This window comes from Ovis aries, chromosome 4 (genome assembly GCF_016772045.2).
Source record: "Ovis aries strain OAR_USU_Benz2616 breed Rambouillet chromosome 4, ARS-UI_Ramb_v3.0, whole genome shotgun sequence".
In the NCBI taxonomy this organism is placed as follows: domain Eukaryota; kingdom Metazoa; phylum Chordata; class Mammalia; order Artiodactyla; family Bovidae; genus Ovis; species Ovis aries.
Window position 1 is genome coordinate 89,085,737 of NC_056057.1, and position 24,072 is coordinate 89,109,808.

Below are 24,072 nucleotides of genomic sequence, written 5' to 3' on the forward strand. Positions count from 1 at the left end.
ACATTTACCGATTTGGTTACTCACCATTTCTTACTGTGTGACACACCTTCAGTGTTGAATTATTTCTCTTTTCCCTTTGATACATGGTTTAGAAGTATCTTCATGAGCCTTGCATGTGGTAAGCTCCCTTAGTTTTTGTTGGTTTGAAAACTTCTTCGTTTTCTTTCATTCTTGAAACATAGATTTTTCTAGATATATCATTCTGGGTTGATAGCTCTTTGTTTTAGCACTTGGAGATTCTTAACTGTTTCCAATTGTTTTTGAGGATGTAGCCTTGGTTTAATTGTCTAACTATAGTTCCTTGGGTGTAGTCTGTCTTCTTTCTCTCTTTATCATCTTTTCTTTCTTTGGGCTGTGCCATGTGGCATATGGGACCTTAGCTGCCCTGGGGATCCTAGTTCCCAGATGAGGGATTGAATCTGCTTCCCCTGCAGTGGAAGCATGAGTCTTAACCACTAGACCACCAAGGAAGTCCTTTTCTTTCTTTTGTTGCCATTATTGTTCAGTGTCTAAGTCATGTCTGACTCTTTGCAACGCCATTTATTGCAGCACGCCAAGCTTCCCTGTCCTTCACTGTCTCCTGGAGTTTGCTTAAACACTCTCTCTTTTGAGTGTTCTACTATTTCACTATCATGTAGGTGAGGGCATATTTCCTTTCTAAAAATCCTGCTCTGGATGCCTTATGCTTTCAAAAAAACTTGATTTGTTTCTTTCATTAATATTGGAAAATTGTCACCCACTGTATCTTCAGGGACAGCATTTCTCCTTTTCTTTTTATTATCTACTCTTGGTGAAAGTTTAGTCGCTCAGTCGTGTCTAACGCTTTGTGACCCCATGGACTGTAGCCTACCAGGATCCTCCAACCATGGGATTTTCCAGGCAAGAGTTCTGAAGTGGGTTGCTATTTCCTTCTCCAGGGAATCTTCCTGACCCAGGGATCGAACCTGGGTCTCCCACATTGCAGGCAGATGCATTATCATCTGAGACCTACTCTTGGACTTATGATTAAATGTATTTTACATTTCTCATTCTAGCTTACATTTTTAAACTCCCTTCAGAGTTCTGTATATCTCTGTGTTGCATTCTGAATAATTTTTTTTAAAATATGTCTTCAAATTCACGTATTTCCTTTTCTGGTTTGTATAGTGCTATTTAACCTATTCATTAAGTTTTTAATTCAAATCATTAGAATTTTTCTATCTAAAATTTCTATTTGACAGCTTTTCATATCTATCTGGTTACTTTTTGCAGTCTCTTGTTCCATATTGTATTTGTCTTTTGTTGTTACCAAAACAAACTACCACCATGTAGCAACTTAAAACAATACTCACTATTATCTCAGTACTCTATAGATTAGCAGATTTTTCCAATACAAGTCTCACTGGACTAAATCAAGGTGTTTGCAGGGCTGTGACCCTTACTAGAGGCTCTTAAAAGCAGTTTATTTCCAAGCTTATCATGTTGGCTGAATTCAGTTCCATACAACTGTAGGACAGAGGGTTCTGTTTCCTTGCTGGGTTTTAACCAAGGGCCATTCTCAGTTTCTGAAGATTGCCTGCATTCTCTGGCTTGTGACCCTTTTCATTATCAAAGCCAGCAACAGTGCGGCGGGAGGGGCGGGGGGTGTCATCCAATTTTCATGTTTCAAATCTCTCTGACTTCCCATTCTGTCTCATCTTACCACCTGACTCTTCTGCCTTCCTCTTCTGTTTTTAGGAGGCTCATATAATCACACTGAGCCCTCCTGAATACGATTAGATGGAATGAGATGGTTGGATGGCTGGGTGGCATCACTGATTCAATGGGCATGAATTTGGGCAAACTCTGGGAGATGGTAAGGGACAGAAAAGCCTTAGGTGCTGCAGTCTTTGGGGTTGCAAAGAATGGGACACAACTTGGTGACTGAAGAACAGCAATCTAAGACAATCTCCCTATTTTAAGGTCATCTGATTAATAAGCTTAACTATGTCTGCAAATGGCTCAGTGGTAAAGAATCTGCCTGCAGGAGATGCGGGTTCCATCCCTGGGTTGGGAAGATCCCCTGGAGAAGGAAATGGCTACCCACTCCAATATTCTTGTCTGGGAAATCCCATGGACAGAGGAACCTGGAGGGCTACAGTCTATGGGATCAGAAGGAGTCGGACACAATTTAGTGACTAAACCACCACCATTCACATCTGCAAAATCCCTTTATATTAGTACAAAAATTAATATTCGACTGAATAATTAGGAGACATTAAGAGGACATTTTTAGAATTCTGCTTACACTTATAATATATATCCAAGACCCTCTTTTATATTTTCAAACATTATGCATCTTCACTTTATATGCTTTATTTTGTAATTAGTATATATGCTCTCTTTGCACTTTGGATTCTATTTCTTTTGTTTATGTTGTTTCTTGCACAAAAAACTTAATGTTTTGGCAGAATTTATGAGTTTTTATGATAAACCAAAAAGTTCTTTGAGCCTCAAGTTGAAAAACAGTGTTCATTTTATTTTTTTTGCCAGGTACCTGGGAATACTATCAACCTAGGACACGACTGAAGCGACTTAGCAGCAGCAGCAGCAGGATTGCTTTAAAATGCAATTTCAGGTTGAAGTCTCTTATACAACACTGATACTGAGACTTTAGGCCCCCAACCTGTGTGGTTATACATTTTCAAAGGAGATTTTACTCCTCCCCAAGTGCATAGGCCAAAACATTAAAATTCCTCATGCTTCCCTCTATAAAGTGGAGGTTTTTTCTTCTCTCATTTTCACTGAGATGATATCCTGTCTCCATGTAATTTTCCATTTAACCCCTAACTTGCTTGGGTCTTAGTTTGGTCTCCCATCCCTTGTTCCCTGTATACTTATTCAAAGAAAATTTCAAGATCTCTAGGGATTAGCAGTTTCTGTCTTCAGTCCTTGCTTAAGTCTCTGGATTTTTGCTGGTTCTTTAAATCAAACTTCTCTCCTAAGGACTTCTATTATTATTATTATTCTTGCTGACACAGTAACGCATTTTATAAAATATTTATTATGATTTGCTCTTAAGATCTTCCCCACCTCTGTCCTCCAATATCTATACCACTATACTGTCACTAAGAAAAGTCGTTTTCTTTCTTTCTTTCTATAAAACCCCACGTCTTTTTCTTTCTAGACAAATGAAGGTCCTCATATTTGGAAAAAACTTTCAATTTCTACTTTATTTTTGTGCTGTTTTTAGTGTTTATTCCTGGACTAGTCTGATCTTGCTCTGTACCTTTATTTTGATATTTGCATGACTTAAAATTTACCTCGTATATTATTACTTTGCCTAAAGTACTTCATTTGGGAATAAGACAGCTGATGCTGCCCTAGGGTAACAATTTAAACTATTTTTATTTGTGTATTATGTTACAGTAATAAAACTGACCATTTGTTTGAGTTTACTTTTTCATTGCTAGTACAATCCTCTCCCTTCTAAAACTAAAAACACTTAACTAGGAAAAATCCACACATAAGATAATAGTCATGCATTAGCTAGATCAAAAAAACTTTGGAACAAAAGTGTCATCACTAAGAATCATATACACAATGGAATATTACTCAGCTATAAAAAAGAATGAGTCAGTCCTAATGAACTAGACAAAACTGGAACATATTATACAGAGTGAAGTAAGTCAGCAAGAAAAACACCAATACAGTATATTAATACATATATATGGAATTTAGAAAGGTGGTAATGATGACCCTATATGCAAGACAGCAAGAGATGCAGATGTAAAGAACAGACTTCTGAACTCTGCGGGAGAAGGCAAGGGTGGGATGATTGGAGAGAATAGCATTGAAACATGTATATTACCATGTGTGAAATAGATGATCAGTCCAAGTTCAATGCATGAAACAGGGCACTCAAAGCTGGTGCACTGGGACAACCCTGAGAGATGGGATGGGGAGGAAGGTGGGAGGGGGGTTCAGGATGGGGGACACAGGTATACCCATGGCTGATTCATGTCAATGTTTGGAAAAAACCACCACAATATTGTAAAGTAATTGGCCTCCAATTAAAATAAATAAATTAATTTTAAAAATCTTATTAAATATTTAGCTATGGCAAAGATATAATAAAATATCTAATAATAACCTTTGATATATAATAATATGTAGTATGCATGTCCAGACACAATTAGTGTGCCATGATATTGTTTTATCAAGTTTTGCTAATAAATTCAGTTCATAAGTTACCTTCTCATCTCCTAGGCCGAAAAAGGAGAGAACCAAGACTTGGAGACCTGGTAGGGTGAAAACAGTGCCACATTTGAAAGGAAGGAAATCTGAATTCTAGGTGCTGACATGTTACAGTGGCAGTTGAAGTAAGCAAAGGAACCACGTGTGCCTGGGAGCCCGTCAAGCACTTGCAGAAACAGACAGTAAATAGGCATTTAGTGAAATTGCCGCTATTATCTAGACAAGATCCAAACCCTGAGCAGGATACAGAGATTTAAAGTGACAAAGATTTCTAGGTAACCTCTAAGTAAAGCTCAAGAAAATAACAAAAATGATACCTATTTTAGAGTGGGAGGACAAAGATTTGTTTGATCATCTGTTTGGGCTGTCAGTTGGAAACTTTCAAAGACAGTGCATACCTCTCAAACTAAAAGAGCTTGAGAACTCTGATATAAATGGGACAAATGTGAAACGGATGAGTTAAGTCATTTCTGATATATCAACTAGACATAAAGATGTAACAAGAGAACCATATGGCTCACTTAAACAAATTTTGACTAAGTATCATTTTTCTTGTACTCAGCTGGCAGCTGTTGGAAGTAATTCATTAAAATGATTCAAGCTGAAATGTTTATATTATTTTCTTGAAAGCAAAATGTACTCATTATAATTTGAAAGTTGTTTCATTTCTTCATAATGAAAATATATTCATCATATAATTCAACAGTGATAAATTGAATGACTAGCAAAAGGCAGAAAAGTAATAAATACTGTGGATCATAAATAAATGTGCAACATATGATAGGTAAGGGAACAGATAAACAGGGTGAACAGAGGTGATACACACAAAGCAATAATAATATACTGTAATGATTAAATGGACACATTTTTTACTGAAAAAATGATAAATTTTGCATTGACTGGGAGTTGGTGATGGACAGGGAGGCCTGGCGTGCTGCAATTCATGGGGTTGCAAAGAGTCGGACATGACCGAGCGACTGAACTGAACTGAACTGAACTGAATAAACAAATAAGGAACATGAATATTTAATTTTATATATGTATAAAATTATATATACTTTTTTAAATTTATAACTTAAAAGATCCTGTTTATCATATTTAATTTTCAAGAATAACTTTATAAATAATGTTATTTACACATACACACACAAAACCATCCCTGAGGACTTCTATGAAAATTAAAGAAGCTATTAAAGGTCTGTTTTAACCTTGTCTTCTATTTTATTTTTAACATGAGAATTGCTCTGTTTTAATTTTTCCGTATTTTCCTAACTGTACACCTTTCTTTTGGCTTTGTGAATTTTTTCCATTTAGTTTAATTTTAGAATGCCAGTAGACCTTGATCTTTCATATCCCGAATGCTAGGACACTATTTTCTTCTTACTTTTGTTTAAATGTTCAGTTCTTTTTCCCTTTGATTTCCCCATAGATAACTTATTTTTCTCTTTTGTGAATATATCAACAGTTTCAACTTTTATTCTTTAATTTTCGTCTGGTATTTCTTTCGATATTGATGTAATGGATTGGAATTATATGACTTTTTTCTATACTTGTATAAACAGTGATAACTCATGTAAATTTCTTAATCTTTTGTTTTTACATATGACATTATATAGCTATGAAATAGGGCAGACAGACTGAAACCCACAATCACAGAAAACTATAAAATAAAATAAATGCTTAAGCAAAACTGCTACACAAATAGACAAATGTGTTAATAGTTCTATACTGTTTAGCTTTCTTTTCTAACTATACTGTGCTAATGGTGGAAATCATAACAAGCCTTAGCCATAGAGCAACAAAATACATTTCTCAGTGCACTGAGATCATACAAGTATGAACCATAAGATCAAGTGGAAATTCTTATCTGTTTTCTGTTGTTTAGTGGGTTCAGTTATATATATATATATATTTACTTTCAATTGTTATAGTATGTAGCTATATCAAGAGTAATCTGATTGGAATCTCTTTTAGATGATGGGATGTACACCTTATTTAGATTAAACTTTTCTTTTGCACCACTAGATGACCACAGCTTTGACTTTTTCCAGAAAATTCCCTTGGACAACACTCTAGAACACTACAGAAATGATTTATACAAGTACCTAATTAACTTGTATATTTTATTTCCTATTTCTAGCTTCATGGAAAGTTTTTGTAATAATAAATGGACATCTGAAATGTTACACTGAACCCAAAGTGGAAGATGAAGCAAATGACCTCATTTCTTTGAAGATCAAGTTATGAATTATTCTTGTGATGAAGTAGGATGCATATGGTCCTTAAGCGAAATCTCAACTGAAGGCTTCTTGATGAAGGCACATAGATGCTCTTGGTTGCATCTTAAAACAGATCTTGGGGTGTTCACTGGAACTACAGCAACTACACCAGGACTGATTTAAGAATCATCAATTTTCTAGAGCCAAAGTTTGCAGTGAAGGCTTTGTAGTGGTTTCTGAAACTCACCACAGAATAGTCAAGCTTGTCATGGCGTTGTCTCATTACTAATTGGAGGAGCCCAGGAAGGATAAGTGTGGAGGTCAAACATAGGTACAATCCAGGTAAACATGCCAAGCATCACCACAGCGACACCCACAATATTAACGCCGAGTCCAGCTTTAACCTTGAATATGAAAGAGCTTGAATGTTAGTCTCAAAAAAACGAAAATAAAACAAAACAAATTGGGAGAATTGGAATACTGTTGCAGAAGGCATATGCAGATTTACATGCATCTTAAGTGATTAGTATCAATTGTATGTTTCATAAGACAAGTCCTTCCATTTATGCCAAAAAAGAATCTGTTCCCAACTAAATGTCATTTAGTTGGAGAGCATCAGAGAAGTTTCTCTTAGGAATGTACTGAAGTCATTACACTTAGAGAAAAATCCCTTAAAAAATCTGCCAATTCAGGTCAAATCAAGATTTGAGTTTTCTGGTTTGGTATTTCAGTGAATATGCTTCAGGTCACTATATGAAAACTGAATCCTTCATATTCATTTCAATATTCTCTTACCAGAGATCTAATATCCCTTCCACTCATCTTTCTCAAAGTTCTCATTCTTCTAGCTCTGATATCATTATTCTGGTATCCACTGAACCATCTCAAATTGCAGAGATTGGCAAACTCCTGCCCATAAACTGCTTTGTAAACCAAGTTTCCTGGGACCACAGTTTTGCCCATTTGTGTACATACTTTTGTTGGCTGCTTTTATGATGCGGTAGTTGTTACAGAGACCCCTATGACCCAGAGTCTCAAATATTTACTCTCTGGATCTTTACAGAGAAAGCTTGCCTATCTCAGCATTCTCTGTGTTAAAATATGAAGCCCTAAGGCAAAATGGGATGCCTAACAATGAATATTACAGAGTTTCTGTCCATGCAAGCCACTCATTTATTTTAGAAGATTTTTTTAAATTCACAAGCTTAGCACATTGTTTATATTGTATATTATGCACATTTGTAAGCCCAAAGTAAATTATGTGACTTCTGCATAGAGGCATTTACAGAATTTTTATGTTACAGGGGCTTAGGAACAGCAATCTGTGTAGAAGGAAGGAACTGGGGCTTAACTTGGAACTGCATTTGCACAGCAGGCTCACTGAATAGCCTTTAGTTATATTCTTGCTTGGTTTGGTTCAGAAGTGGGTGATCAAGTTTAAGAGAAGACCAGGATATTCTCAAACTAGTTCTTCACTACCATGACTTTTGTATTTGGCAAAATGTATACATTTTGTCACTTATAATTTCTATTATTCCTTGCTGTGCTAATTTCACTTCATTTTATTTCAGGTGTCACTATTAGAATCAGAAAAACAAAGATGACTTTCGATCAGTCAGGCACTGAGCCCAACATTTTATTCAGAGCAAATGTCAGTTGTGTAAATATTTGTGATAGAAAACCACAGTGCTTGATTGCTAAATTTCATTCACCCTACTTCTTCTATTTGGCTAGGTCAAGTTGGATCCTGATCTTGACAAGCCCTAAGCTTAAACCATTGTGTTGAGTATATTCTATGCTCTCTTCCTCTTCCAGCATATTACTGAGGCATTCAATATCTCTGTATTTGTGACTGTAAATATTAATGGCACGTTTGCTCCAGGTTATCATTCTTAAAAACAATTCTAGGGCCAGTCACATGCACTCACATTCAAAGCAGGACTCAAACTATACATTTCCTACCAGTTGATTAGTTTATAAAAGAATAGAAAACCCAAGACATCACAAAATAATGTCTACTGGACCTGATAGCATTCTTTCAGTTCACTCACCATGTCCATAACTTTTAGATGGCCATATGAAAAAACAATAGCATTGGGTGGGTTTGCTACTGGTAGGAGGAAAGCAAATGAGGTACACAGAGTAGAAGGTAACAAAATATAAAGAGGGTTGACGTGAATGGCTTCAGCCTGTTGGAAAAGATAAAAAGGAGTCTAAGTAAAATTTTGAGATAGCCATAAAAATGAGCAAAATTATTATAATAAATTTCCCAGAAGCAGGTTGAAATATAAAGACAAAATAATACACATAAACACACTTTTAAAAATTTTTTAGAAAACGTATCTTCTTCTTTCGGTTGTTTATATGGTGATTGATATCCATCTAAGCATTATAACTCAGTTCATTCAGAAAGTAAAGTATCATTTATCTCAGAAACAAAATGAAAACAGCAACTGTTTATCTAGTGCTAAGTGCCATGCTAAGTGTTTATATACATGTTACCACATAATATGTAAGTATTTATATATGAAAGTGAAAGTTGTTCAGTCATAACTGACCCTCCATGAAATTCTCCAGGCCAGAATACCAGAATACTGGAGTGGGTAGCCTATCCCTTCTCCAGGGGATCTTCCCAACCCAGGAATTGAACTGGGGTCTCCTGCATTGTAAGCAGATTCTTTACCAACTGAGCTACCAGGGAATCTCAAATATATATGTATATATATATATATAATATATTTATATATATTATATATAATATATTAAAGTTATATATTTATATATACATATAAAGTTTAATGGTATATAATGTATAGCATAATATAATAACTTCATATATTTGTATATACAACTTAATTTTCACTACGGCCTTAAGAGATGGTAATTATAGCCCCAAATAGCAGATGAAGAACCTGAGGTCCACAGAGGCTAAAGTAACTGATCCAAAAACATAGCTGGCAAGCAGTTAGAGCTTAGTAGGCTCTCAGGTTCCTTTGGCTCCAAAGATTGTCATCATTCCATTAACTTACTGCCTCTGTGAGTTATATAATTTAAATTTTACTTAGGGATCATCACAAAAGAGTTACTACTGTTCTTAATTATTTAACTGCTCCCTGTTGAGAAATAAACCCCAGAAAAATTCCAAATTGTATTTCACTAATATCCACCCGCCTACATTTCTTTTCTAATTTAAGCCACTCAAGAGTGCCAGTGTCTGCACCTTGAGCTGGTAGCAGAACAATTCCAGAAGGGCAATCTTTCTGCATCTAAAGTGTTTTCCTTTCACCAAAATCATCTGCCGAGGAAAGAAAAACATTTTAGTTGAAGCTATTTCTCGTAATTGCCATCTAGTTGTGGAGAAGAGAGACAGTTTTTCCCTCTCTCTCTTTGCAAATCTGCTTCTTACTTATCTTTTAATATTTTTCTTAGGCTGTACAGAGCTGTGTTGGAGACATTCAAGCTTGAAGCCTGAGATGTAAACCTGGCTTTTTATTCCCTTGCAAATCCCTTATATGAAGTGCTTCTCAAAACATCAAGACATCTTCTGGAGGGAGAAGTATCAATGTTAGAGATCTAAATATAAAAGTTGTCAGGGAGCACTGAATCTCAAAATTTTCTAGAGCTGGGAAAGGTCTGGGTTGGCCCTCCTATTTATCTGTAAAGGAAGACTATGGTCAGAAAGAAGGTAGAGGGTTCTCTTAAGATCCTGCTGCTTGAACATGGAATAAAAGAGTTCTCCTGAGTTGAGGTCTCTTAAGAAAATATGAATGTGAATAAGGCCAACTAACCTTGTAAGTCAGAGAAGGCAATGGCAACCCACTCCAGTACTCTTGCCTGGCAAATCCCATGGATGGAGGAGCCTGGTAGGCTGCAGTCCATGGGGTCGCTAGGAGTCGGACATGACTAAGCAAACTTCACTTTCATGCATTGGAGAAGGAAATGGCAACCCACTCCAGTGTTCTTGCCTGGAGAATCCCAGGACGGCGGAGCCTGGTGGGCTGCCGTCTATGGGGTCACACAGAGTCGGACACGACTGAAGCGACTTACAGCAGCAGCAGCAGCAGCAACCTTGTAAGTTACCTATGGGGAACCATTCAGGCCCCAAATGATTCTACACCACAATATGAGAACATGCAAAGTAGAACACGATTCTTTTAATGAAGAGAATAAATAAGATAAATGAAATACTCACCAATGGAGATAGTATTGGAAGAAGGAGGGTAATGGTAGCTGGATTGCTGGCTACCTCTGTTAAAGATGTGACGAGCAGAGAAGATATCAGAATTATTAGCCAGACTGGTAATGAACCTAAAGGAGATAATTTATTTCCTATCCACTTAGATAGTCCTGACTCCTAAAAAACAAATTTGCAATATGTGTTATTCATTAATAATTCATTTAATCAGACAATTTAAATATATAAAAAAGCATTATTTGACGTAAGGACTCAGTTTCTAAATTATCATTTTAATCTTTCATATTTTCCTGTGGTTTTTTAGATCTAGGTGACTATGACATTGTGAAGTTCTTAGTTATTCTTATTTTAACATCACTAACAAGCTTTAGGAAGTTTGGATTGTCTTCCCCCATTTTTTCAGTTACATTTGAATTACATCCAATTATTATATATGGGCATAAAAAGCCATGTAGTACTACAGGGCTTTAAGAAAAGGAGCATCCTTTCTGGTCTTCCTCTTCCCACATTTAAGCTGTGTTCCTCAGAGGCAACAACTTTCATTCACATTAGCTACTTATTCCCACGTTTATGTTTATGATAGCTATCTTACAAAATTCTACTTTTTAATATTTCTAAATTTTCAGTTTTGGACATTATTTGGAGCAAGCATGCTTGCTCAGTTGTGTCTGACTCTTTGCAACTGCTTGGACTATAGCCTGACAGGCTCCTCTGCCTGTGGAATTTTCCAGACAAGAATACTACAGCAGGCTGCCATTTCCTGCTCCAAGGGATCTTCTTGACCCAGGGATGAAACACTGATGTTCTAATATGTACACGAAAATTCAGTTTTATAAAACCTTTCATCATACATGTATTTCTTGTCCCTGCTCCCCATTCCCTTAAATTCATATATCAACATTTTAGGTTAAATCGGTAGTTAAATTTTGCCATTATGATCATATGAATATGGTTCACAACTGAGCCACTTAGTGTCCTGTGATTGCTTTAGCTGTTCTGTTTTAGTTTTTGTTTGTTTTTCCAAGAAATGATTTCCCTATTCTTTCGCTTGCTTAGTGTTTTAAGCACCCATCACTAATCCTCCAGTACACTCTCCAGTAAAAGTAGAAAACTCCTCACAAGTAGACAGACATTTCAGGTAATTGTTCTTTTTCATTTTCCCTGATGGAGATGTTGATTTTGGAGTATTTCCTCCTCTTGCTACACTGGGACTAGTTGCTCTTTAGATCTACTTTACTTTTATAAAGAGACTTCTATTCACTAGATCACTTACGGGTCCCCTTCACCTCTTTCTGCTGTGGGAATCCTATCTTGTTAACTCCTTTGTGTTGATGGCCCACAGGACCACATCTTCTGTAACTTCCCGATAATTGGTGCCTGGAAAGTAAATTTCTTTAGTTTCTGCATGTCTGAAAACCTCTTTCTTTTCTTTTCACATTACTTTGATATATCAACCTTTTTAGAATTCTGGATGTACAAATAATTATTGCTCCATTTCCTGTGGCTTCCAGTGGGTTCTTTAGAAGCCTGATGTCCAGACCTTGGATACGCTGTGCATAATACAGGAAAATCAGTCATACTCAGATGAACAGATATGTTATTCTGTTTTTCTCCTACAAATGGAAGGGACAATCCTCCATTTGTGAGATTTCACTGAGCTCCTGCGTGTGTGAATTTGTACACGGATAACAAAGTAGTATGGACATCAGCAAGGCTCTAGTGACAAGATCAGAAGCTGGCAAAAACATCCCCAGATCTGATAACCAGATGTTGTATATATTATTCTAGTTTTGACTTATATTTTTGTTTGGGGTTTTGATTTTTCAATGAAAAAGACTATTTACCATTTAAATCACATTAGCACAAATTCTTCTTTAAATATATCAATATTTAAAGAATGGATTTTACCTATGTATTAGGTAAAATTAGAATGGATTTTACCTATGTATTAGATAAAATTAGATTACCTAATCTTATTAGGTAAGATTAGATGCAGTTGGAAATGATTACATCACATACAGTCCTTCACCTCGGGAAGCCACTGAGATCATATCATCATGCTCATGGCTTCAAGCTGACCACTCAGAGGTAGGGTGATTTTGGGTATTCCACAGAAATCTGAGGCTTTGTGCTAGGATTTTCACAGCTAAGTAGAGATCTTCCAAGTTTTCCCTACTTCTTCCAGAGAGAGAGTCTAGTGAATCAGATTAAGTTCACACCTTATCATTTCCTTCCATTCTGCAATTCTAGAGTCTGGCCAATGCTTTTAAAACCACTTTGAGTGACAGATATTCTGGGAAGAAGAGATGAACATATTGACATCAACACTAGAGTTGCTGATTCTGAGTTCCTCACAATTCAAATTAACCGATACAGGAATGGAAGTTATTTATTCTGAGAAACCAGATCTCCTTACTACTGAGCTAGTAGAAAAGTGTCTTTGTCTTCTATTGTTATCGTTTATACTTGAACAGTCTATGAAGCAAGTCAAATCTAGACTTGAAACAATATCATAAGTGGCACTCAGAGTTGACACAATTTTTAAGACTTTCACATATTACCAAATTGCTGAAAGCTCAGTATCCAAATCTCATATGGAAAAACTGACAATAAAGTCAGAAGCAAAACACAGTTTTTCCTTAGACTGTCAAGAATAGGACAGAACAGGTAGCTATTTGTCTTGAAAAACAGAAAAAATTAACTTTAGGGAAATTGAAGGGCTGGACATGATATTTCTCTCACCATTGCTTTTACTTTGATGACTGAATAAGGAAATGAAATGTTCATGAGTTTTGAGTGTTTCATGCAAGGCTACTAGGCCAAGAATAATTAAAGAGTAGAGAATTTTCATGGAATTTCAGGGGAAGATATTCTTCTTCTAGCAACCCTATAACCAGGGCAATTTCAAGGGACAAAGGTTTCCCCAGACTTTTACTTTATATCAGCTGCATAGATGATGGACCAAAGAAATAGCCAACTTTATTTCTCACGATGATTTCATTTCTTCCTAAAATGATACTATACAGTCCATGGAATTCTCCAGGCCAGGATACTGGAGTGGCTAACCATTCCCTTCTCCAGGGGATCTTCCCAATCCAGGGATCGAAACCAGGTCTCCTACACTGCAGGCGGATTCTTCACCAGCTGAGCCACCAAGGAAGCCCAAGAATACTGGAGTGGGTAGCCTATCCGTTCTCCCTCGGATCTTCCCAATCCAGGAATTGAACTGGGGTCTCCTGCATGGTAGGTGGATTCTTTACCAGCTGAGCCACCAGGGAAGCCCTCCTAAAATTAGACATAATAAATATTTAACATGGCTATGTGAAATTCTTTCTGGACTTCATTGAATAAGCATATATGTAGTAATTTTAATGTATTGAATATGTAACAATAATGTAATGCAGGTGTATTGTTTCTCATTCTTCTTTGGCAATATTAGGACCATGATATACTTCAGTATTCTTGCCTAGAGAATCCCATGGACAGAGGAGTCTGGCAGGCTACAGTCCATAGTGTCTCAAAGAGTCATGACTGAAGCAACTTAGCATAGCACATAATTGCAGAGAAATCTGAGAGCTACTTAAATTCATCATGAGATAAGGTAAGGGTACAAACAACAAAAAGATGTTTTACAAGGAGTCTGTATAAGTGACTTTTATATGTTATTTTTATTATTAAGCTTCTCTTCTAATCCTATTTCATGGATTAAGAATTATATTTATCTTTCTTTTGATATGCTGGGACATCATAAAAATGGTGATTTATGCTCACAGAAATTCCTGAACTCAGGACTCACCTCATCTGTGTGGTATAGTTACTGCTTGGCTACTGAAATCTGCATCATTACAGTGATAGAATGAGCATTCCAAAAGCTTGACTGTCCTTGTGTCCTTCTTTTGAATAGCTTAGTTAACTGCTAGGTATCTTAGACACAGAGTATTACCTCACAGCCATCTGCCAAGGCAAACCCTCCACCAACAAGAATGGCTATATCCCAGGGCATGAATGACTGGAATTCTTTCCAAGTAATCAGTGGAGAGTAATCAAAAGCAACTGAAAAACAAAAGTCCTACAGTTAAACATTGCTTAAATATTATATGACATTTCATATTATCTTAAATAGCCATCTCATTAAAAGTTTTTAATATTTCTGTATTATTCTTATATAGGAAACTTGATCTAGACTTTGAGTAATTTCTACCTGGCTTAGGTAGAACATTATATTATAAAACAAGAAAAATGCCTTAATTTGGAAAACTTCTTTGCATTTTACTATAGAAAAAAATTAGATAAATGATAACATCATATATAATACTAGCCATTCATTCATTCATTACACTAACATTTTTGCCTACCCTGAGTAACAAGTGCATTGGGCTATCTGCAATCCACCATTGATACAACAGCATCTGTTGAACATTATCATTCACTCGTATTTATTTGAATATTTTTTTTTCAAATCATGAGGAGGGTCATGATAGATTCACCTGAATTTCAGTTTAATATAATTCAAAGTTCGGATTAAATAATTTTCTTATTATTCAGGAAACCCTTAAAATGCTCGTAAAGCAATAATCGCAAGGATTTCTCTTGGTATTTGGATTCTGATAACTCCATTGATTTGCTTAGAAATAATGTCATCCATGAACATGGATTTTGTGCCCATTTAACTTTTGTGTGTACCAGGCAACCTTCTACATGGTAAGCTTTTAAGATTACTAAGAAGTCCTCTTCCTGTTTCCTTCCCACAAACTTAAACCAAACCAACGCTCATTGTTGGTGGAAAGTTTGGTATTTTCTGCTTGAATTAAGACCATATATCCTGTTAAACACTAACATCTCTGACTGTTCTTATGTAAAACTGAATGTTTTATGTCTTCTTGTTGTTTAGTTGCTAAGTCATTTCTGACTCTTTTGTGACCCCATGGACTGTAGCCCACAAGGCTCCTCTGTCCATAGGATTTAAATCAAACTTCCTATTCCAGGTGATCTTCCCGACCCAGCGATCAAACCCATGTCTCCTGCATTGGCAGGTGGATTCTTTAGGCCGAGCCATCTGGGAAGTCCATTTTATGTCTTATCTTGCATTTTAAAACCTAATGTGACTCAGTTTATCAGGGAGAAGAGGAGTTAAAGAATGATAAGAGAGAGGATGGTGGAGAAGGCAAAGCTCTTTCTGAGAGGAGGACTCAGAAGTAGGGGTCAGAGAAGTTAAGCCATGGAGAACACACTACTGCAAGCCCTTAGGGCTTTGATTGCAATGGTCAGAGACCTTGGGGTCTCATAGGAATCTCTGCTCTATATTACACAACCTTCTTATAACACATTTGAGATACGCTGGTCTCAAATGAAGAACAAAAGGCATTTATTTCTATGCTATACTGTTTACGTATATCACGTCCTGGAAATCTGACTCATCAGTCACTCATCTATTCCGACTCAAGTAGTCAAGTGGACCAGTCTAACTGCATGGCAACCAGTTCCACCCCAGCAAATAAATCAATGACTAATGAATGAATAAACAAAACCCCACAACTCTACCAGCCTATTTCCAAACAATTTTAAACCATCTTCCCATATTGACAACATAGGAATTTGACTACCCAAAACTTGTTGTGTTAATAGTATAAAGCATAGGCATGGATGAGAAGAAGTGTTTAGTATTTATACTCAAACAAGCAGACACACTTTCTTGTCCATGTGTAATGAAGACAATGAAATCTCCCATTGAATATGGTTTCTTTCTTCTGTGACACCAGGTTATGGCTAAGTGTGAGGTAGATTTGCATTTTCTCCAAGGCTACTATGAGGCTGTAAATACTCTTCCCTTGAAACTCCTCACATTTTTAGATCCTCAGAATTTATTACTGAAGGCTCATCCTGAAGTATAACTGCCAAGTTCTTGCTCCTGTATTTGTCAATAGAAAGATTATTTCTGATTATGACCAGGACAATGAGCTTATGATAGACCAAATGGTATCACCCATAGTAGAATTCTAACTAACCATGGTGTGTAAAGAAATCTACTTCTAGCTTCTACAAAGTAAGATGGTCCTTCGTATGAGGAGAGGAAGGGTGCAGTCTGAACAGGTGTTGCAGTGTGTAAACAGAAGATGTAAACCAGCAGCTGTGTTCATGTCCATTCCTTCTGTTCTACAGTGTTAGCTGAAACCAAGGAAATTTTGTACTTTTGCTCTTCTGTCAAATTCATTCAGAATCATAAATAATACTCAACCGGTTTCTCCTGTAGGTGTAGTTTTGGTCAATCTCTTAGCTGGGATAAGAAAGAACAGGAGTCCTATAAGTAAAGCAACAGTTGAATCTGTAGCAAAACCGGGATACCTAAAAAAGATAAGTGTGTGCATTAAAAAATGCCATCAAGGATTTGTACGAACTAAGCACCAACTGATTATGCTAACAGCATAGAAGTAGGAGTGGTGGTCTTGGTTATTTATTCTGGATAATCCGCTCTATAATCTATGGATTCACAACTAAAACTGAAACTGAGTGAAAATGAAAATCTCAGACCACATCCCCATTGTTTTCATAGGTCTCCTTATTTTTAAGAATCATGTTTACACATGTTGATATGCTAGGCCAAAAGTTCCCTTTCAGGTAAAGCTGACAGATCTGGTAAATACTTTATTCTCTGGATTATTTATTTTAATCATATTGACAAAACATTGAGGTTGAAACAATAGGCCAAGTCCTACATAATTGTCTATAAAAGGCTACTATTGAATTGTGGCAAGGCATGGATGTTTCCAGAGTCTTTTAAAACTCTTCTGTAAATTGTGAAAAGGAATTGATCTGTTTCTCCAAGATAGAACATCTGCTTCTGTGTTTATAGGCCCTGGCCATACCATAGCAATGAAATCGACTCATTTGAAGCTTTGTACCCTATGAAACTCAATCAAGAATATTAATTATCAGAATGGCTTTGAGATGCTCACAGATGATCGCTGTACAAATTAAGAGTTATTCAGAAACAGATGGGGTCTTAGAAATACCAGGCCATTCCTGCAAGTAAGACAGGTTTCCAGATACCCCAACAGTTAAGAAGCACCTGGAGACCAGACATGAATGAAACAGGAAGAAATAATTAAAAATCAGTTTTAAAAGTCAGCATATTAATTAGTGAATCTTTGAGTCTGAAAAGCAGAGTGTGTACCCTAAGATTATTTTACTACCTTGTAACTCAGCAATGCACACATAGTAAAGAGCCTCTTTATTCCTGTACAATTACTTGAACAATCTAGATAATCAAGGAAATCCATTATTTTATTCAATCTGACAATTTTATAAAGCAGCTTTTTTCCCCCTAAATATAGACTTTCTTTCATTGTGGAGTGAAATGCTGCCTTGATATAATTTATTCAAAAAATGTAACCAATATTTATTATTTGATAGTTCCTTATTTCTTTTATTTCAGTTATAATTTTTGTTGGATTTTTGCCAAATTAGCTCAGGCATCATGTAATCTGATTTTGTTTTATATGAAAAGACATATTGAAATCTTTCCAGGTTCAAACAGATGGAATGAAAACATGAGGTGGTAGCAATAAATCTTGATTTATCATTCTAGCTTCAGAAACTCTAAATGTCTAAAATCTCTACATTACAAATATATTCTAGAGTATTTATACCTCATACAAAATTAAGCCATAAATACAGAAATAATTGCTCTTTAAGAGACTTTTAAAGCTATTATCATTTTATATTTAGTTTATTAGGAACTAAGGTTGTCTCAATATTACAAAATATTAAGCTGAGGTAAATTTTATTTGCTCTGGAAATTTAAAAACATAATTGCCAATTAGATATATATATGCAAATTCCCTCCTCTTTCAAAGCTTTTTTTTCTTTTCTTATTGTTTTCTCTCAGAATTTGAGACAACATGGGTGCCTCCTTAAAGCAAATACACTTTGTTTTCCTGCTACAGACAAAACATCTGAGTTACATTTTCCTCCCATAAGGAGGAGAAATAGAAACTGATTATATTGAATTTCCTATTGGGGTTTCTGCCTGGTTTTTGTTCGCCATTGTTTGATTTCATTTGGTTTTTACACATCGGGGTTTAGGACTTTCCCCACCTGGAATGATAGGAGTGGCATTTTTAAAAGGAGGAAGAATTATATTTTCTGTTGGTCTAGGTCTTATTACAAAACCATAAAGTTTAAATCAAACTATTAAACAACAGTTTGCTATGAACAGCTTGCTATAAGTGATTGGATATTTCCTTTTGTTTAGACTTCTTGAAATGAAAAGGTTTCACCCTAATGGAAAGAAAAAGTCTATAAAGCTGCAGCTGACCCTTGAAAATATGCCCCACACTGCACTGTTGCTCTTGTGTGCTCACTAGGAATTGGCGAGCACACTTGGCGGCTTTAAAAAAATGTTGGCAATACCTATATAACCAGAAGGCTCTGATGCAAGAATTTCTTCAATCCATGTGGGCAGAATAGATTTCACTCAAACATTTTTAGTTTCTACCCCCACAACATGGATTTTTGTGGGGGGATGTGAGACAGGAAGTTCAAATCAGAGATCTGCTGAATTTAGGATACAGAGGACTTCAGTGGAAGACAGATTTGGAAACGTGAACCTCAAACCAAGGTATTTATATGGACATGTAGGATGGTCCTTAATTTAGCAAATTATTCTACAATCATCCCCCTCACTCCACATGACTCAGCAGTGTCTGCTGGGATATAAATCACTGACAGATAAAGTTAACTCTGACCCAGCTTCTAACAGTAGCTTGTAAAGTCAGTCTTCTTGCTTATCCAGTAATTCCTTATTTATAAAATAGAGGCAGGGATAGATTTATAGGGAAATAGTACAAAAATGGACATCAACAGAGGAAAAGACAAAATATGAACTAAATACCCTTCATAGAAATAAACACAGGTTGGCAAAAATCACAGAATATGAGTTCATATCAGGTTATTAGGAAGCACTGAGTGGTATTCAGTGCACATAATAAACACATGTATTGAACTTCTTGTGGGAAGAATACAGCACTATTCTAAGTGCTATTATTAGCCCCAGCTTACAGATGGAGAAACTGAGAGGTAAGTGACTTGCCCAAAGTAAGAGGAAGAGCCAAGAACAGAACCAAAGCAGTGCGGCTCCAAGGTCTCTACTCCTGACCATATTAAAACATGGCTTTCCTGAAAATCATCCTTCTAATTTTGTAAGGAAGAAAAGAATCTTGTCTGAAGAAGCCTTATCTTTAGTTACAGGGCAGTTTGGCTTCCGAGCTTGCTGCCTTACCCTAAATTTCATTCTTTATCACTGTTTTTTTTCCTGAAAAGATTAGAATTTTTAAACTCTTTTCAATGGAAAGGAAGAAAAGCAAATCTCATACAGTTTTTCAGAGTCATAGGAACCACTTAGGAGAAAAGCAGAGTATAAAACAAGCAACAAATATAATGCATAATATGCTTACTCTGAAAAAAGCGCAGACCAACCAGAAACAAAGCCAGGATCTCGGCTGAACCATAGCAGGGCCATTACAATGAAGAGGACTAAGGTCACAATTTCTTGATATCTGTGGGAAAATTCCAATCCTTTCATTTATTTTCTCAGTCAGAACATTTGCAGAACCTCCCTGAACTGTTGTCAGGGAGAACGCAAACACTGTAAAAATCGGATGTATCAATTATTTAAGAGAATCTGTAGTTAGAAAGGGGCTTTACTCCTCAGTAGGCCTTTCAGCTTCTTATCCTTCTACCTGGTAAGTTTGAGTTAGACATGGTCTGTATTTTATCATGTGGAGTTATATTTACAAAGGTTAGAACACTTGGGGCCCTTATCAAGTATAATAAATACATTACAGACAATTATGCACATATTTGTCTTTAAACAAATACTTGCAGTATAAGCTGCATCCCTCTGTGTATTTGTGTCTATGTGCCTGTGTATCTTACCTTATTGGTCCAAGTTTTTGGTATTCTTGTTTAATAAACGCAGCACAGGCTTTTTGTTTGGCTGTTAGGGGTTTGCCACATTGGAACATCTCCTTAAAGCTAAAAAGAAGAGTGTGGGATTACTTGAGAGAATAGCACTGAAACATATATATTACCATATGTAAAACAGATGAGCAGTGCTGGTTTGCCACATGAAATGGGGCACCCAAAGCCGATGCTCTGGGACAATCTAGAGGGATATGGTGGCGAGGGAGGTGGGAACAGGATTCAGGATTCAGGATTCAGTGCACATACGTACACCTATGGCTGATTCATGTTGATGCATGGCAAAAACCATCACAATATTGTAAGGTAATTATCCTCCAATTAAAATTAAGTAATTAATTTAAAAAGAATAATTAAGCTTGTTAAACAAAGAATTTTCCCTTTGTAGAAGATATGTGTGTGAAAGTGTCAGAAAATATAAAGGTCCCCGCTAATAACAAAAACCTGTGCTTTTTGCCTATACCTCCGCCTCTTTCTCTGAATGTTGTCTCCCCTCTTTTCTGTTTTTTTCCTGGTTTGCTTAATTTTCGATGCCTAACTGTCATTCCATACCTTCCATGACATCATCTGCTAAGCTTTTCCTTTTCCAAGTCCTTTGGCATCACTGGAATTTTGCTATGTGCCACTCATCTCTAATTTAATACTTTATTACATACCTGACTGTTAAATATTTTAATATGTTTCTTAAGTGTGATTGTTAATTTTCATAGAAAAGTTTTATCTCACTAGTGAGAATTATTAGAGAATGGGGGCTGTATCATGTTTTTTTTTATATTTTTTTTTTTGGCAAGGGGAGCCCAGTAATTCTAAACACTGGCATACACAGTAAATACTTGTCTCATTAACTCTATAGCAGCTTTGTCAGGCTTACAAGATAGTTGGTTGTTAGATCCATCAATTTTCACACAATATGCTAAACTCCAGTTATACTTTAGGCACACAAGTCACATATGCTGATCATGAACAGAGTCCAAACTCCGTCTATTTTCAGAAATAAAACCAATTCTATTACAGTTTTATTTGCATTTCTTTACTCCTTATGTTCTAATGGCATCAACCAGATAATCTTCCAATTTACTTCTAACAGTAACTGTCAGTCTCTATTTATTTTAGCTGCTTACTTTTAGTGACCCCTTTCTCCTGTGACTAATTCTTGTATCCTGAAGTCCAGGGTCTTCAAAACCTTGAATAACATTTTGTGAAGTGTTGCTCTAAATCTTGATTTAAAAATATCCCTCCAGAGGAAGAAACAAATGGAAAACTGGCCAGATTCTCATGGATTATCTTTTGGAATGTATGAGTAGCTCAGTTAGATTACATTATACGTTGGTATGGAAAGCATTTGTGGGTATATATCCAAAGGGAACTGATATCTACATTTTTAAGAAATATCTGCATTCAGATGTTCATTGCGGCATTATTCACAACAGTCGAGATATGGAAACAACTCAAATGTCCTTGGATGGACAAATGGATAAGATAAAGAATAAAAACTATTCCACACATATGTAGTGGAATATTATTTGGCTATGAAAAGGAATGAAGCACTGATACATGCCACAATGTGGATGAACCTGGAGAACATTATGCTAAATGAAATGTCAGACAGAAAAGCAAACACTGGATGATTTTCCTTATATGTGTAATCTAAAATAGTTAAACACACAGAAGTAGAGAGTAACATGGTATATTCCAAGGGTTAGGATAAGAGGAAAATGAGGAGATGTTGGCTAAAGGGTACGGAGTTTCAGTTATGCAGAATAAGAAAGCTCTGGCTGCCTCTGTGCTAAGTTGCTTCAGTCGTGTCCAACTCTTTGCAACACTATGGACCATAGCCCTCCAAGTTCTTCTGTGTATGGGATTCTCCAGGCAAGAATACTGGAGTGGGTTTCCATGCCCTCCTCCAAGCTCTGGATATCTCTGTACAAATAGAGACTATGATGAACAACAACAATAATATACTTAAAATTTTGCTAAGAGGGTTGATCTTACGTGAAGAGTTTTTATTACAACAGGAGGTGGAAAAAAAGCAAAAGGGGTAGGGATAAACTTTTGGAAGTGATGGATAAGTTTATGGCATTGATACTGACGATGGTTTCATGGGTATAGGCTTATCCCCAAACACAGTAAGTTTTGTATACATTTAGTAACTACAGCTTTTTGTATGTCAAGCACACCTCAATAAAGCAGTTTTTTAAAAAGAAAGGAAGCAAGGACATATTCTTCTATAAAATTGCTGAGGGTAAACATGGCTATTTATGAAAGAGTAGATGGGACAAAGACTGTGGGAGGAGGGCAGTTATCACAGGAAGACACGTTATATTTATTTTTCTGCAGTTTCGTTACTCAGATATGTTTGGACTGTTACTACCTTTGTAGGGGCAGAAATTCCTCAATTCTTAAGTCATCCATCCTACATATTCATCATCACCCACATGTACCCCCCACCCAATGAACATGATTAGATGATCAGTGTTGCATTTAAGATCAAAAGAGTAATATTTAATTTTTATAGCCTCCATTAAATGATTGACTAGCGCCAGTCTTGAAATTTTTCCTCTTGTCAGAATATAAATTCTACCATTAAAAGAAACTAATCTGTGGACCGCCTTGAGAACCATCAATAGAATTAAAAAAAAAAAAAAAAAAGGAGAGTTAAAGAAAGGATGAGTCTCCTTAGAAACTGTTTTCTACCCAGTAGACTGCCTATGTACTTTGTCACTTTGCTTGGGGACGATCAATAGTTAAGTCAAAATCCAAAGCGTCTTTGCTACAAATGAAGGTTAATGCCTTTGCAATGGAACTGATGAAGCATATGACAATGAATCAACCTCTCCATTGAAATAAATCCTGTGGCACTGACAGATGAGCTTCACTTCCCCAATAGGTTGGGGTCATTTATAATGGGTGAGTTAACTGTGTTAACACCCAATGTGCTCATTAGAATGTCTGGTGGCCTGCCAGGGGAGGGGCTGATCATTTCTGTTTGTTGATCTAAAACCTCTGGAGGTGAACACCCTGGCAGATCGAAAAGGACACTGAAAAATTAGCTGGAGCATAAATCTGTGCCATGTGTAACCAACACTGGACAGCAAGGGGACTGCTTCAACATGCCACTGATCATGATTTATGGACTTGGCTAATATATGCACTTCACAGGATGTTTTTCCTCGCGGAGAAACACATTTCAGTGCCTCTGCCCATTATCTTCTAAATTTCTCCTTTTTAAGTGGTAGGCCACTTCAAAATGATGATAAGGGTCGCTTACATATTTTATAAAGTAATTATATGTAGCCAAAAAAAGAACGAAACAGCTGGGGTCTGAGACTGGATGCTTTCTCCTTTGGTTTGGGATTCCAGTCCCCTGCATCCTATGTTGTTACCTGCACAACTGAATAGACCCCCAAAGGCTTGGATTCCCAGGAAGGGGCATTTAGTATGCAGCTAGCCTCTTCCCTCTGATGC

General features: G+C 36.4%; 1 protein-coding gene across 7 annotated transcripts in view; it reads right to left on the bottom strand.

Moving 5' to 3' along the window:
• SLC13A1 (solute carrier family 13 member 1) overlaps window positions 1–24,072 on the bottom strand; it is a 100,827-nt gene that overhangs the window by 19,525 nt on the left and 57,230 nt on the right. For 4 of the 7 annotated variants that reach the window (XM_042248757.1, XM_004008022.5, XM_060415085.1 and 1 more), the window contains 7 exons: window positions 20,563–20,661; window positions 20,082–20,183; window positions 16,865–16,971; window positions 14,573–14,682; window positions 10,627–10,788; window positions 8,486–8,623; window positions 6,682–6,838 (listed from right to left, as the gene is read on the bottom strand). In XM_042248757.1, coding sequence (XP_042104691.1) covers window positions 6,701–6,838; window positions 8,486–8,623; window positions 10,627–10,788; window positions 14,573–14,682; window positions 16,865–16,971; window positions 20,082–20,183; window positions 20,563–20,661 — 856 coding nt within the window. In that variant the 3' untranslated portion in view covers window positions 6,682–6,700. Of the gene's footprint in view, window positions 1–6,681; window positions 6,839–8,485; window positions 8,624–10,626; window positions 10,789–13,583; window positions 13,915–14,572; window positions 14,683–16,864; window positions 16,972–20,081; window positions 20,184–20,562; window positions 20,662–24,072 lie in introns of those variants that run through there. The other 3 variants (XM_042248758.1, XM_042248756.1, XM_060415086.1) reach the window with 2 other exon arrangements.